Source organism: Anthonomus grandis, chromosome 1, assembly GCF_022605725.1.
Source record: "Anthonomus grandis grandis chromosome 1, icAntGran1.3, whole genome shotgun sequence".
NCBI classification, from domain to species: Eukaryota; Metazoa; Arthropoda; class Insecta; order Coleoptera; family Curculionidae; genus Anthonomus; species Anthonomus grandis.
Window position 1 is genome coordinate 1,225,847 of NC_065546.1, and position 17,271 is coordinate 1,243,117.

The 17,271-nt window shown below is 33.7% G+C and overlaps 1 protein-coding gene across 5 annotated transcripts in view; it reads right to left on the bottom strand.

Annotated features, from left to right (window-relative positions):
• Window positions 1–57: 57 nt before the first annotated feature.
• Window positions 58–17,271, bottom strand: part of LOC126743900 (intersectin-1) — a 133,104-nt gene continuing 115,890 nt past the window's right edge. For 4 of the 5 annotated variants that reach the window (XM_050451194.1, XM_050451202.1, XM_050451177.1 and 1 more), the window contains 2 exons: window positions 9,836–10,060; window positions 58–741 (listed from right to left, as the gene is read on the bottom strand). In XM_050451194.1, the coding sequence (XP_050307151.1) occupies window positions 590–741; window positions 9,836–10,060 (377 nt within the window). In that variant the 3' untranslated portion in view covers window positions 58–589. The remainder of the gene's footprint in view (window positions 742–9,835; window positions 10,061–17,271) is intronic. The other variant, XM_050451186.1, reaches the window with a different exon arrangement.

Sequence of the window (17,271 nt, forward strand, 5' to 3'; positions counted from 1 at the left end):
TTATATTAGAATGGAAATTAGAATTAGAAAAAGCAAAACCAATAAATATTCAAAAAGTTACCTTGTGACATGCCTGTATTAGTAAAACTATATTAGTAGTATACAGTAGATAAAACTAAAAAAAGAAATACTGATAATTAATACAAACAACTATAACTTAGCTTATAATATTTTCTATATAAGAAGGAAAGTATAACAATTACTAAATAGATAAAAATACATAGTATAAATGGCAATTTTGTTAAATTTGGCAGTTTTTGAGCAAAAGCACAGACCCCGAAATCTTACAAGTTTTCATGTTAAAGTAAAAAAACATAAAAAGTAATATTTTGTGATTAGGAATACAAGGTCTTGTCAACTGTCAAAGAATTAGAAATGTATAGTTATAAAGAATATAGTATATAATATAAAGAACGTTAGTAGAGCATATATAATATAACAATAATATTTTTCGGTAACATCCATTTCTTTTAACGAAAATGAAAACAAATTTCATCACAATGGCTGTCGCCTAAATTGTGTATTGTGCTACACTGGCTTGTAAAAAGACGTATACATGCAAAATTCTAGTCAAAATTGATTAACTAGGCTAATAGTTATTAAACATATGCAAATCTAATTTGACTGTTATTTCTCCACTTTCCACTTGATGGAGTATTAGTTTTTTGATAATCGGACCATTGGTTGATTGAGTTTCTCTGTAGATGTCGTTTAGTTTAAGTTCTGCTTTACCTAGAAATTCTATTAAAAAAAAACAATAAGTAATGATTAATAGAGATAAATTTTATGCGTTTTTATTAATAAATTAGTTACAGGTATCATCACAGGAATTTTTATGATCCCAGTTACCCCAAAAATTAGGTTATTTTTTCCCATCAAACCTATGATACGAAATTAAGAAAGTTTATTAGAGGTATTCCGGATTCAGTTTTTATTTTTCCAAAATTTCCCAACTATATATGTGTATTTTTTTTAAACGCAAAGTAATAAGGCAAGGTGAAAGAAATGTTGGAAAGCAATTAGAAAACGAATAACAATCAATTTCGTCTCATGTTTTTTTTTATAAGAAAATTAAAAAATTATGAATATATGAAGTCTAAAAACTCATATTTAATATAGAATATTTTTAGGTGCATCAATTAGTTTTGTAATTATTTAATGTACGATGTACAATGAATAAATAAATAAATTTGTAGATAGGACTTATACTTGAAACTTTAAAATCAGTACTTTAGCCGGAATTATGATAAATAAAAAAGATATTGACTATACGTATGTACAAGCGGATCAAGAAGATAAATATGGATAGTTTTGATTATTTTAGACGTAATACCATCTTTTCTCGATGATATGTGAACATATTATGTTTAAGAACTAGTTTTTGTTTCCTAGAAAGAAATATATTTTCGAAGAATGTCTGATTAAAGGTCGATTCAAACACATCAGTCCCGTCACGTCACAGTTCCGGCGCCGAACGGAACAATCCGTCATAAAAAATATTCTTAATAGAAATATGCCGGCGGCGTTCACATCCATCCGTAGCCGAACAGTTTCCAAACAGACATGCCATATATAAAAGAGGTTGAGACAGGCTTCGACCCGTCTCACGTCCGACCGATTTGATAATCTCTGGTACGATATTTTTTGGTTTTGCCGGAAACATGTCGGGCGGTACAAGTGAACAAAATCAAATTAACGACGAACAATTAATAGAATGTGTGAAAAAATATAATGTTTTATATGATTTGTCACATGCCAAATACATGGACACTAATTTTAAAAGTAATATTTGGAAGGAAATCGAAAAAGAAATGAAAACACAAGGTAATGAACTTCTTTTTATTATTTTTTTTCACTATCATATTATTATAACAAGAAAAAACACAGATTGCAATTTTTAAATTTTTTCAAGTTGACACGGCAAAGACCCCTCTGGAGAATTAAAATAATTTTTAAATGTGTCTCTTACTTGAAAAGCATTTCCTGTTGCATTTCCACCTTGCAAAGACAAATTTTGCAGTTTAGAGTTTGTTCCTACTTTTGGCTCATTTTTGTCATAGTTGTACGTGTATCCATCATATTTTTTAATAAAATTATGTAGGATGCAAGTCGCCAGTACAAGGTTATCTGCATTTTTTGGTGCTACTTGAATTCGCCTATTATAAATTCGAAATTTTTGAGATAAAATGCCAAACGTATTTTCGACAACTCTTCTGGCACGACAATGACGGTAGGTGTAAACACGTTCTGCTATATTTAAATCCTGACGTGGATAAGGTTGCAATAAATATGTTTTCAAAGGGAATGCCTCGTCTCCTACTATTACATATGGTGCTTTAACTCCTGTATTCGGTAGGGTTCTGTTTTGTGGTATTTGCAGTGTTCCTAGTTGAAGTCTTTTGCCTAATGAAGAATTTGCGAAAATTCCGCCATCACTATTCTTACCATATTCTCCGACGTCAACCACCAAAAAATTGTAATTGGCGTCTACAAGAGTCAACAAAACAATTGAAAATGATTTCTTATAATTAAAATAAAGCGATCCTGTGTTTGGAGGTGCTTGAATAGTAATGTGTTTGTCATCCAAGGCTCCCACACAGTTCGGGAAGTTACAGTTCGTGTTGAAATCTTCAGCAATGGCCCTCCACATGTCTTCAGTAGGTTCTGGTAGTGTCTCAGCTATCAAAACGTTGCATATGGCTTTACACGTTTCATGTACAATATTTTGCACTATACTATGTCCTAAGCGGAAGCTAAAAGAGATCGTCAAGAAAGAGTCCCCAGTTGCCAAATACCTAAAAAAAAAACAACTGTAATGCTGTTTTTTTATGTAACATTTTTATTTTAATATCAAACCACTTTTTATATTATCTGTCACTAAAAACACATTAATTTTTTCCAGATCAACTGTGTAAGACTAGATGGGGAAATATTAGAGACACATTTAGAAAATGTTTGAAAAAAAAACATTACAAAAAGTGGACAAAGTCGTAAAGAAACAAAGAGATACAAATACGCTGATCAATTAAGTTTTTTGAAAAAACATTTTAATGAAAGAGAAACGATAACTAACATTAAGGATATTGATAACACCCAACAAGAGACTGAAGAAATAGTGCCTGCAGATGAAGAAAGTAATTCTGATGACGAGAAAGAACAAAATGTTTCTGTATTGGATGAAAGAAATGAAATAATAGAAGAAACCAACAGTCAAAGAGAAGATTCCTCTGCTTCAACACAAAGGACTGAAAAACTACCTATTCAAAAACAAACTACTACATCAAAAAAGAACATCAGTAAAAGAAAAGTTACATATTCTCAGCCTACTGCTTCAGCAAAACTCATGGACTATTTAATAAACAAATGTAAGGAACAAGTTACGGCACCACCAGATGCAGTTGATGCCTTCCTAACTGGCATAACACCAGCCCTAAAATCTCTTTTCATTTTGCCAAATCAGAAATATTTTCGGTTGTACAAAAATATGAACTAAAGTCTCTTCAAGAACCAATTTATAATAATTGTAATCAATAACAATCACATGCTACAACAGCTCCTCCAATGGTATCGCCTGCATCCAGTTACCAATATTCTAATACATCAAGAAGCAATACATCGATGCAATCACCTGTTTATACCCAACTGCAATCTCCACCGCCAATACAAACTATGGATGATAATACAGGCTCTTCTCACTTTCAGGACTTGCAGGACTGTTTCCACAGATTTCATTAAAATATGTATTTTATATTCAAACTAGTATTAGATAGTGTTATATTGTTTGAGAATTTTTTAAATTATTTCAGTAAGTTTCAAAAAATACCATTTGTACGTTTAAAAATTTTAAAAAAATTTATTTTATAAATTTATTTATTTATTTCGTACTTACCTTAAACAAACTGCAAGACGCTGCCTCGATGAAATAGCTCTTCTCCAGTGTGTATCCTCTTTTTTCAGTTCTTTTGAAATTTTTGAAAACAATACGTTAAAGCAATTTTTCGACATCCTAAAATATTTGATGAAATTTGACATCATCATGAAGCAGTTCTTTATACAGTGTCGCGTATTCTCCTTCAATAGCTCTTTTTTTCCATGCATCATGGATCCATTTCCGTTTTTTTGCTTGGCTTGCTTCCGCTTCTTCCTCTTCGTCCAAACATATAGCAATTATTGCTAATTCTTCATCGGTGAAACTTGCCATTTTTGCAACAGATTGGTCACCGACACCGAATACATTCCGTGTGTGTACGAATAGACAAAACGAATCAGTCAAAAAAGTTCTGTGACGTAACGGTACCGGTTCGGCGCCGGAACCGTGGCGTGACTGATGTGTTTGAATCGACCTTTAGGCCCGTTGCACACGAACCGATAAAATCAGGTCCGATGTCGTCATCGGATATACGATAATTCAACACATCGAAATGTAGATGCGCACACATAAAAAATCGGACCGACAGGTGATCCGTCGAAAACGTCGGAAGTGGCAGTCCAATCACAGTATACTATAACAACAGTTAACATAACTATATATACTATAACAACTATACATACTATAACAACAACAGTTGTGTGGTCCAATCATAACAAAATAATCCGACAGTCGGATGTCGGAGGGACCACTAGATGAACTTGAACTTACAGCGCAGTCGCACACCTTCCGATAAAACAAGTCCGATCTCGTCTGACCGCGTTGTCGCTGTTGTTAGTAGACTTTTTTAATTTAGTCAGTCCTTGTCTATGGTCAGTCGTATGTGTCTGTTTAAAAGATTACTACCGCCATGACTTCAAAATATGATTCGTTTACTTTAATTGAACTGGTCGAAGGACGTCCATGTCTATGGGATAAGACCCTAGACAGCTATAAAGACAAAATAGAGAAACAAAAAATGTGGAGGGAAGTGTATATATTTTTAGAAGAATCTTTCGAACATTTAACCGGAAAAGACCAGAAAAAGATAGGTAAGTAAATGAAATTATGGCACGAATCACGATAAGCAAAACATATTTTGTAGTATTTTTTAAATCTAAATTTTGTTTAGTTGCCATGGCAAGCTACCAACATCACTCAGAAAATATTCAGAAAATTTTTTTCTAACATCGTTTGGTTGACGTTGTCTATTTTATTGTGCTAGTGGCAGTGATCTCAATTCAGTGGATGGAGTACTGTATATATCATCATTTGCTACTCTAGATCCATCCTTTAATCTTACTAAGTTGTGAAGAGCTATACTGGCTTTAACTATATCTCTACAGAAGTCTTTAGGAACATTCGTAGGTCGGTGAAAAATCCTCCACATTCGACGAACCTACGAGCGCGTGTCAAACAGTAATTAAATACTTTTTTCTCAATGCTCAATATAATATGCTGTTTAAAACAAATGCTGCGTCTCCTACTAAGACAAATGGTGCAGTTTCAGATAGTGTATGATGAAGGGGTCGAGGTTCTGGAATATTTAGCTCTCTTCTTTGTAAGAACTTCCAAAAGATGGTTTCTTGAAATACCGGGGAATCGCAGTCTTTACCGTATAGGCCCCGACGTCGATAAAAGTAAAACGGCAATCTGAATCAACTACTGCCATCAAAACTATTGAAAAGTACCCTTTATAATTCAGATTCATTGATCCACTACCAGACAACTTGTTCACACCTACATGTTTCCCTTCTACTGCACCGATGCAGTTAGGGAATTGTGCTGTCTTCCTGAATCCATCAGCTATTTCTAATAATTTGTCTTGGTTTGGCAGGGGAAGATATTCTTCATGGAATGTTGCCCATATAGTGCGACATACCAATTTTACAATATTTCGGATAGTAGATTCTCCCAATCTGTATGTGTAATGCAAGTCTCGAAATGTGTTTCCACTAGCTAGGTACCTAAAAAAATTAATTAATTAATTAACTTATAATTTTGTACAATGCCTATTTATTTTTATTTATTTACAACACTGACTGGAAAATGCCTTGTATTAATTTAGTAAATTTCATTTACTTGTAAATGTAACCTATTATTAGTAACAGTAACCTAATATTTACAATTTATATTTAGTGCTTACAAGTTTTTTTGGGCTATTCGCCACTACCTACTTTACCTATCCAAATTTGCCTAACACAACAAAGGGGGTTGAGGAGGGAAAGTATTATGAATACGCCACAAAGATATAGAACTTATCTATATTTAGTGATTTTTTTTAGGTGATTTGATTACTTCAAAATGGAACAATCTTCGCGATGCCTTTGTTAGATCACTCAAACAAATGAGTGGGCGAGGCTCGAAAAAAAAAATACATTTATTACGAAAATCTTCAATTTCTAATAAATATTGTTGAAAAGGACAAAACAGAATATAGTACTCCTGCAACCGAACATGAAGAAATTGAAGGAATGTCTGATGAGACAGATACACAGGTTCCATTTGAAACACCACTGTTCTGTTCTTGTAGTCATCTCAATTTCACTTTATTGATTAGTTTAATACTTAGTTTGATTTAGTTTAGTTCTATAAGTTATATTCTTAAGTGCATTCAAAGTATCGCTTCTTGCTGCTAATATTTTTTTGTTTTACATAATGAATGTCGAGATTTGCCTTGTTTCCTCGCCTCTCCCTATAATATTTCCTTACTTGTTATTCTTTACTTTTACTACAAACCTGGTACATACCCAAATAATACATCACACGCAAGTACCGAAAAGACCGCGGGGAATCGAGGTAAAAACACTCGGTACTAGATCGTCTTACTGTTAATAACCATTTTTACGACCAGTATTCGCGCGGCCTTCCGCAAAAAACTCTTGTGTTATCCTGATCTTGACTGACCCCTAGGTAAGTCTTTTTACTGTCAATTTAATTCAATCACTTTTATATTTTTCGTGCTAAGTCAGCAGGCTGTGGTGTAAAACCGTCCAAAGGTACATGAACCATCGCAACCTATAAATTTTACAGTCTATAGGGCCTCAATTGATTAGAACCCTTTTCTAATCAATTGGCAACCTTCTAAACAACCACAGAGTCACATAAATCATCCTAAAAAAAAAGGCAAAGATAACCCAACCTGATAAATTGGAAACTGACATAATAAAAGCACTGTCAGAAAAACTAGACGAAGATGAATCTTTTTTTCTTCGCTTTTGCCCACTTTTTCGGAAGAAACCTTTGATTTCCGCATAACTGTCATGAAAAAAATTCAGGAAATTAGGAAACAATCAAAATTAACAATTCATGTGGGTTCCAGCTCCAACTCAGTCACGGCACAACCGCATTCACCTCATTCATACATCTCTCAATACTCAAACCCACCGACCTCATCAAGCGAGCTATACCATCAGTCGTACGATGTTCCGGAGTGTTCAAATTCAGCGACAATCAGCCACCTAAGCTCATCGTTGCATGATTTGCAACCTGCGCAGACTCAAGTGCCCTTTCGCGAGTCTTCAGAATACAGTTCATATACTACAAATTCGTAATCAACTGAATGTATACAAGACAGCATAATCCATATTATTGGGTGACCTAATTAATTTATCTTAACTTAAATTTAATGATACCTCTTACTTTTGTCTTTGTATCGCTTTTGAATCAAAAAGTGAAATAAAATCATGATTGTTTCTACAAAACAAAGGTAAAAACATAAAGTCACGGTCTCATCAAATCCATCCACAAAATCCATCAAATCCACATTATAACTAACAACCTTGGTTGTTAGTTGTAATTGTTAATGTGATCTGTGTAGGTCTAGGCCTGATAATGCTCCGATAGGAGCGAAACACGTGTAGCTTTAAGAAATTATATGAATGGAAGACTCTGACAATTGTCTCTCTTGACAGGCAATTTTTACGGTCGTCCGAAAATGTTCATCTTTTCGTACTAGGCATACAATGTACTATTATTTAAATATTTTATTTTACTTACCTTAAAGACACTGCGAGCATCTCATTAGGAGGAACACACAATCTCATAACTGAATTTTGCTTTTGTATACGCATATTTATTCTTTCTAGAATGAAATCAAACGTGGTAATGCTCATTCTGAAATAATGAAAAAACTTGTCGCTATGTAAACGTAGTTTTTCAAATAAAATATACAGGGTGTTTCAGAACTATGGGATCAAACTTTTTTACTTTTTGTATATGATACCATCACAACAATTTGTTCAACAAATGTCTTCCTCGAACCTCAATACACCGATTTAAACGCCGCACATGATTTCGGCGGACTACACTAAAAATTTGATCCTCGTTTTGAATGATTTCAAATGCTGCTGTTATTCGTCCAATTAAGTCTAGCTCTGATTCTACTGGAGTTTCGTAGACTAAAGACTTTACATGTCCCCACAAGAAAAAATCGAGCGACGTTAAATCGGGTGAGCTAGGAGGCCAAGAAAGAAGAGGAGAGAGTTCTGGGAGAATTTCCTCCAAGAAATGCAGATAAATAGGTCCTATTAATTTTTTTCCTGTTAAAGATTTTCTTCGTCCCAAACATGGCTATTCCTACTATTAAAAATACAGTTTCTTGTAAAAGAGGCTTCATCGGTCCACAATACATATCGTAAAAAATTTGGTTGTGCAATGATGTGATCCAGAAGCAATCGACAAAATTGAACTCTAGGATGATAATCGGCTGCAATCATACCTTGAAATTTCTGAAAGTGGTAAGGATGCAGTTGTTGCTCGTGTAGTACCCGCCAGACAGAAGCCTTACTCGTATTCATATTCTTAGCGACGTCACGTGTGCTATTTGATGATTCATTGGCAACTCGCTGAAGCACCTCTTCTTCAAATTCGACCGTTCTTACGTTTTGAGCAACACCAGTATCATGCATCTTGGTCTTAAACATGCCTGTCTCAGCGAGCCGCCGATGAATCGCAATAAACTTTTTGTATCCAGGATGCTGTCGTTCGGGATAACGTTCATGATACAACCGTGATGCTGCTCGTGCATTGCAGTTTGTTGCTCCGTATGCCAAATGCATATCCGCCAATTCTTGATTGGTAAAGTTTTCCATTAGTAATAAATGTTTAAAAATTGTAAGCTATAAAATTTTTAAACATGACATTGAGAATTGACATTTGATGACATTGCGTTGATTTTAAAAATTGTTGTTATGGTATCGTGTACAAAAGGTAAAAATAAATGCAGCAGATCCTATTTAAGTAATTAATGTTTTTTATAAATTTTAACGCGTCTTAGGGCCGTAGTGGCCTAGTGACGCATTTCCGCACATGGGTTCCTATACTCAAATGGATTCTTCTGTTGCACTGAACAACCCCCAAAAGTTTGATCCCATAGTTCTGAAACACCCTGTAGAATGCTCCTTTTACATAACGCACTTGAAGTAACTGATGAATCCAATATTTTCTTTTATATTGTGCTAAACGATGTTTTCTACGTGAATACAATAAATATAAGATCTGAAAACGCTTATTTTTCGAGGAACGCAGTCTGCTTTTACCCGAAGGACTTCACAAACAGTACTGCCCAAATTGGCAACATTTCACCAGCTTATTATCCGGTATCGGTTTGCCAATACGGAAAGTGCGTTTTCTTCTTCCGATTCCGATTAAGGAACTTACCGGATCGGACTCCGATTGTATCGGTTCGTGTGCAACGGGCCTTAGGCTTAGTTATGACCTCATCAATACTGCTACAGTTTAAAAATCGTAATAAATTTAATTTAAGAATTAAAATCAATATGGTTTTCATTTAGGAAACTTCTTCATTCAAATATTTATATCAATGTCAAGCATTGACATAAATTGACACATGTGGAAATTTTATCTTACTGAATATCCTACTAAATTTATTTAAATATCCTAGTCAAACCGTGGAAAGAAACTTACCATCTAAACTAAATGGATTATGCTCCAGAACGACAAAATTAAGACTTTCCTCGTTAACATTCCTCAACTGGAACTGCATGCTGCAGTTCCACACTAGACTCGGTATAAGAGGCGTCCCATTTTGGGGAAGATTTCCATTGTTAAGAGTGTCCTTGGCAAAGTCGGTTTCTTGCTCCTGACTACCCAAGGATACCCTACAGTAAACGTTTTCGGTGTGGGGCTTACCTAGAGAAAAGGATTTCGTACATTTTCAAGTATTACAAGAGCGCTCTTACAAATTTGAATTTTTGGTTCAGTCATATGTTATAAATGGCAGTATGATTTACTTTAATATACAGGATGTCCCAAAGGTCAACAAAAAGCCGAAAAGGGGCAATAGACCAGGTGCTCAGAGATTCAAAAAAAAATACTAAAAAAATTTATCTTGAGTACTTTTAAAATTATAGGCATTCATAAAAAAAGTGACACCCTCTGATCATTTTAGTCCTGTGCCTACAAATTTTTGAATTTCTTAACAATTTTTATTTTAATGTAATCTTGAATAACCCGCGATAAATTACAAAACTAAATTCAAACAAAACTGTTCGCATTTTTACGAAATTATCAGATATTTGCGCAACTTGTGTAGAAAATTGTGTCTTTTGACCATTATTTCTCAAATTTAACTAAGTGTTCTGGAAAAGAAAATTACTTTTATTCACTGTTTGGCAAGTGATTCCAAAAGTTGGCGTATCTAATCTAGATTTCAAAATGGTAGCTAGATACTCTGCTAGATTGTTGCTTCAATAGGTGTGTATTTTTGTTTTTTTTTAGTACATAGTCAAATGTACGCCGCTGCTCTAAGCTAAGTTAATTTTATAGTCAAAATAAATAATGAAACAAAATCAAAGTAAATGAAACAAAACTTTATTAGAGTTACAACAAATGCTCAAATTGTCTGCCCTCATTCCTAATACACATTCTAATCCTTTTTAGAGAAGATCGCGTTATTAATCGGGCGAATCTTCCCATTGTTGATCTATTCAGCGGCTGCCTGTATTTTTTGGCGCAGTTCAGCTACCTCTTCTATAGGATTGTTGTAGAGTTTGTCTTTTATTGCTCCCCAATAAAAGAAATCCAAAGGATTTAAATCGGGTGAACGTGGCGACCACGGGATTGTTGACCACCCTATCCACCCTATCCACCTGTTCGGATATTCTCTGTCCAGAAATTCCCTTACTGGACGAGCATAGTGGGCCGGGCAGCCGTCTTGTTGAAACCACATGTTTCGGTAAATATTAAATGCCACATCTTCTAGTAAGACTGGTAAATGATTTTCCAAGAAATATAGGTAAACTTCAACGTTCAAATTTTCCAGCAACTCGAATGGTCCAATAACTCTACCATTAAGTATTCCTGCCCACATATTTACTTTAAACTGGTATTGTGGCCGGTCCTTTTGCTGTAAATGTGGTTTTTTTACATGCCACTCATGTAAGTTGTGGAGATTTATGTATGCATCCTTCTTAAAAGTCGATTCATCGGACCATAAAATTCTTTCCAAGAATCGCGGATCTTCTCTATGTCTTTGCAACATTATTTGACAAAATTCAAGTCTTGCCGGGCAGTTTCGAGGTAATAAACTTTGTACTCGTACTTGGTACGGATGTAACTGGTTTCTTTTCAATATTCGATGTGCCGAACTTTAAGACACGCCTGTCCTTGTTTCTATTCCACGTACTGAGATAGTCGGATTACGTGCAACTTCTTGTAAGACTTCGGCTTCGTAGGGCAAGCGCGGTCTGCCTGCAGCACCCATTTGATTTGGGAATCGGCCCTCTAGAAGTAATCGATGCACATTTAGAAATACTCTGTAATCTGGATAACGCTCTTTTGACGATCCAGTCTAGAGGTAGTATTAGCATTGCATCGACATTCTCCATAGATGAGATGCATGTTAGCATATTCCCGAGCAGTATAACGATCTGGTATGGTTTCGTTTACTAATTACACAATCACACAGGTATCGATAGTCCAGAAAAGAGTCAAAATCCAAAATTAACAAGCTTCCTGAAAAATTGCTTTTATTGCAAATGTCGAGTTTTGCATTTAGTGTACTAATTTGATCTAACCACAATGCATAGTGTGTTGCCTAAATAGTATATTGTATGGAAATATTACATGCATGCTCTAGATGGCAATAAATTCGGTTTTTATTTAGATATTTGGTTAGTGTAAAAGGATTGTTTTGTTTTGCTGTAAACAAGTGCATTTGCTTCACGTTTTGAAGTGGTTTTGATAAAAAATGGCAAGTAAAAACATATTTTCTTTATAATTATTTATTAGAAAATAATTGTTTTTATTTTTGTAAAACAAATGTGTGGTATCCCCGTCTAACCACCAGGCATCAGTAAATCTGAGAGGTATCAGAAAAGTTTAAGATTATTGGTTTACAGGAAATTTACGAATGGTTTGAAATAAAGACTTTGACTATAATAGTCTCAGGCGGTTCTTGGTGATTTCCAAATCTAATAGGAGTTAAAATATACATTTGCTATGGATATTTTTTATTACTAGTGATTTATTTCACAGAGGGTTTATTTCTTTTTTTTTCAGGTATGTCTAAAATTACTTGGAGGTGGGAAGAATTAAAAAATCTACCTCCTGGCGATTTTAAAAATTTAATCAGTAGCATACCATCTGATAACGAATCAGAGGTGTCTTCCGTTACCGAAGATGATATTTGTGACGGTGAGGACATTTTGGATATTATGGCAATGGACGTTGATATATTGGAAGATGTCGAGAAACAGCAAGATATACCTGCAGCTGTAGTTATACCACAAGATCTAGAAAGTCCTACTGATATTTTTTTGCATTTGTTTACGTTGGATCTGATCGAAAAAATTGTATTCGAAACTAACCTTTATGCCGTTTAAAAACAAGGTGGCAATCGTAGTTCATTTTAAAATTAACGATGCGTTCGGACCTGGTGTGCAGCGAGAGGGGGGGGGGGGAGGAATATGTTTTTATTGGCATAATGTCGTTCCAACAAGAATCGTTATCTGATTGGTCAGGAGAAATGTCAAAGATGTTTTTAGCTTTGGCTTTGCCGCCGCTGAACGCTGCCCTGCCGTAGCAAAGGTCTTAATTAATGACCTAAGATGCGCCACTACCTGTCTTACTTACTCTGTAAAGATATTTCTGAACAGGGAATACCCATACAGGTAGATAGGGCGGGGTAGAAGAATAGCCTAGGGCCATGGTCACCCAATTTAAATAAATTCTTTAAATTTGCCTACTTTACGGAAACAATAATTAGCAAAAAGTGAGAAATTAAAATTAAGAAAAAGTGTGCATTAATCCAATTTAAAACGTCGTATCAGGAATGGAGGCAGACAATTCGAACATTTGTTGCGACTTAAATAATCTTTTATTTCATTTATTTTGACTGTAAAATTAACTTAACTTAGAGTAGTGGCGTACATTTGACTATATACTAAAAAAAAATAAAAATACACACTTACTGAAGCAATAATCTAGCAAGTATCTTACCATTTTAAAATCTAGATTAGAAACGCCAACTTTTAAAATCACTTGCCAAGCAGTCAAGTAATTTTCTTTTCCAGGACAGTTAGTTACATTTATGAAATGATGGTCAAAAGACACAAGTTGCGCAAAAATCTGATAATTTCTTAAAAATGTGAACAGTTGTGTTTTAATTCAAAAGTGAATTTAGTTTTGTAATTTATCGAAAGGTTATTTAGGGTTACATTAAAAAAAATTGTCAAGAAATTCGAAAATTTGTAGCCACAGTACTAAAAAGGTCAACAGGGGCTGTCAATTTTTTTCGGTTTTTCTATGAATGCCTATAATTTTAAAAGCACTCAAGATAGATTTTTTTTGATTTTTTTCTAATCCCTGAGCACCTGGTCTATTGCCCTTTATCGGCTTATCGTTGACTTTTGGGACACCCTGTATAGAGGCTAATATTTTATGATACACCTCTTAACATGTATTTATTGCGTTCAAACAAGTACAGGAATGTCATTTTATTGGAGCTCTATTCTCAAAAAACTTTTCTCAAACTCTACAGCAATTGAAAAAAGAATATAAGTTTAAAGTCTTTTAGATACCCTAAATAATATACAGTGCTATCATTTTGAACCTTCCTTAATAACTTCTTAAAAAAAAAAAAAATACGTCAATACGTTATACAGGGGGACGCTTAATTTTATATTCGACAAAGTTCTGTCAGTCGCCTCCTCCTCACCTCCAGCTAACCTCACTTTAATATGTTAAATGGGAACATATCGATACCAATATTCTAATAAGACGTATCCCACAAATTTCCGATTTTACGTTTTTTACAAGAATGGTTCCAATTCACTGTGTTCCTTCGAATTCTAATATATCGTAAAAATAATTTAACTAGAAATATTTGTTAGGCGCCTTTTCTAATATGTCGTAAATAAAACAGCTGATTTTTTTCTTTCTAATAGGTCGTATACCACAGTCGCTCCATGGTTTTACTAAGTGAGTGTTGATAGTATATACTTTGTCTATACTTTGTTGCATTATTACAATTAAAAAGGGTATCTTAAGTGTAATATTTTCAAAATGTCGAAGGTAAGTTATATTGTAATATCTATTATTTTCTTAATGCATTTAAATTTATTTATACTATAAAATTATAGTAACAATATTTGCTTTTTAAATAATTAGGTCATATACGTCGTATTGTAATTCTGAATAACCATGTTGGATACGACATATTTATAAAAATTACTGCTTAATACAACGTAACGATACCCTGTATTTTGTGGCTTAGGTCGTATTAGAGCTATAAATAAATGTATTTGTATGGGTTTATCTGAGCAAAATCTATAAGAATAATTTATAATTTAGGCATTTTAAGCCAAACTATAAATAGAAAAAAATACAGTGACACCTATAGAAATTTTTTTTGCATTCCGCAGACGTAATCTATGACAGTCTGCCAATAATCGACTTAAATAATACTATTGAAGCACCCCAAACGGATGAAATAGATGAAGATGACCTATCTCTATTGGAACTTAAAAGCAAGATTTGCCAAGCTAAAAATGTACAAGAGCCCAAAGATAATTTTGATTCCGAATTTATACGAATATCACAAGAAGACAACTTAAATAAAGAACAAAATGAAAATAACCCAAATGAAGATAACCCTCATAAAGAAAATTCGCATGAACATAACTCAGACGAAGATAACCCAGATAAAGATAGCCCAGGTTTAGTACAGTCTGAAGGTAAAATTTAACATCAGTAAAATACTAAAGATGGGAGAAAATTGTTGAGTAGAGGCCCAATAAATCTAAAATTTCTTGACTTAAATGTCGAGGTTTCGACTTCAGTAAAGTCATCCTCAAGACCCCTCGATGGAAACCAGATATTATAAGTTTTATACTTTAAAGAACATAGTAGTTTTTTCCGAAATTTAAAAAAATAAACATTTTAAATCCGTTTACCATTGTAGTGTCCTAAAGATAACTTCATAAAAGTCGAACGTCGATATTTAAATAAAGAAGCTTTACTTTTATTGGACCCCTATTCAAAAATCTTCTCCCATCTTATTCGATTTTGGGTTGCAAAACCTATTTGAGAATCAATTTCTTTTTTTATAGATACAAAAATAGCTAAAAAAAGAAGGAAGAAAAAAGCTAATAAAGAATTATGGGATAAAAATGCCAACAAAAGAAAAAGAATGATGGGAGAAGAGTAGATTGGATATACAAGATCTAAAGACGGGACAGTTAAACACGATACAAAAAGAAATAAAAGAATACTTGGACCTAAATGTATGTCGAGTTTTTGTAAAAAAGCAGCAAATCGTTTCTGCCACCTAATGTCAGAAGAAATCCGACAATCAATTTTTAAAACATTTTGGAATATGTCCTGGGAGCAAAAAAGGCTTTACGTTTTGCACATGACTAGTTACGTTAAAAAATCCATCCAGAAGACAAGGTTCCTTTCAGTACTATTTAAAAATTGAGGACGGAAAACACCAAACAGCAAACGTTGCTTGGTACGCTAGGTATAAAAGAACGAATGGGAGGCACCAGGTTAATGAGGGATCAATGTTTGGAACACAAAATAATCAGGAGGACATAAACAAAAATAAGACTAATAAAAAAAATACATTAGTACATTCAGTTGAACAAAATAAAAAGCTAGAACAGTTGCACCTATTTTTAGATAGTTTGCCTAAAATTGAAATTCACTACTGCCGCAAAAAGTCAAACAAGTTATATCTAGAGGAAGATTTTAAATCAAAAATTGACGTATATCAACTTTATAAAAACAAATGTCTAAACGAAGATGTGCTGCCCTTGTCAATGAGTACTTTTCTAAAAGAGTTTGACGAAATGAATCTTGCATTGTTTAAGCCTAGAAAGGATCAGTGCGATTTATGCTGTGGATACAAAATGAATCAGATTGACGAAAATGTTTATCAGAATCATATTTTAGCAAAAGATCATGCTCGAAAGGAAAAAGACTTCGACAAGAAGAAAAACAAGATCAGTCTATTTATTGCTTTACAATGGACGTACAAGCCGTCAAATTATGTCCTCAATTACAAGCAAGCTCCTTGTATTATAAAACAAAATTGCCGATACACAATTTTACCATCTACAACTTGTCAAGCCATGCATGCAAAAATTTCCTGTGGAATGAAACAGAAGGGGAACTATGTTGTTCAGTTTTTGTAACCTGCATCATCAAACATCTGACATCAGCTTTGGAGGCAGACAAAAAATCTATTATTTTATACTCGGACAGTTGCGGTTATCAAAATAAAAATGTCGTTCTGTCCAATACATTGTCCTTTCTTGCAACAAAATTTAATATTGAGATTGAACAAAAATTTCTTGAGAAGGGTCACACTCAAATGGAGTGTGACTCTTCTCATAGCCTTATTGAGAGACGATTGAAGGGAAAAGATATTTTTAAGGTTAGAAATTTTAAGGAAAAAATGGATGGATTTACAACAGTTAAAAAAAGTGATTTCAAAAGACACGCACTACTTTTACGACCAAATAAAATATTACGAAAAAACAGAAGTATCAAACAAGAAGGTAAACAATATAAAAGTACAAAAAAATAAAAGTTCCACAAGAAAGACTGATAAAGCTGTAAAAAAAAGTAAGGGAACAAAATAGTCATATTAAAGTTCCATTTTGTAAAGATTTAGATTAGTTTTTCAATATTTGTTTTGAATTAAACTTCTGTTTCCTAATTTTTTTCTTTAAAAAAGTTATGATAAGGAATAAAGTAAATTCGTTTTAAATATAATCGTTGTTTAATCTGTCTTAACCCACAACATTTAGAATTTAGTTATCGTGCTAACATGACAACTACAAAGAAATATGTTGTATCGAATAAAGTCATAATATCATAATAAGACATAACCCACT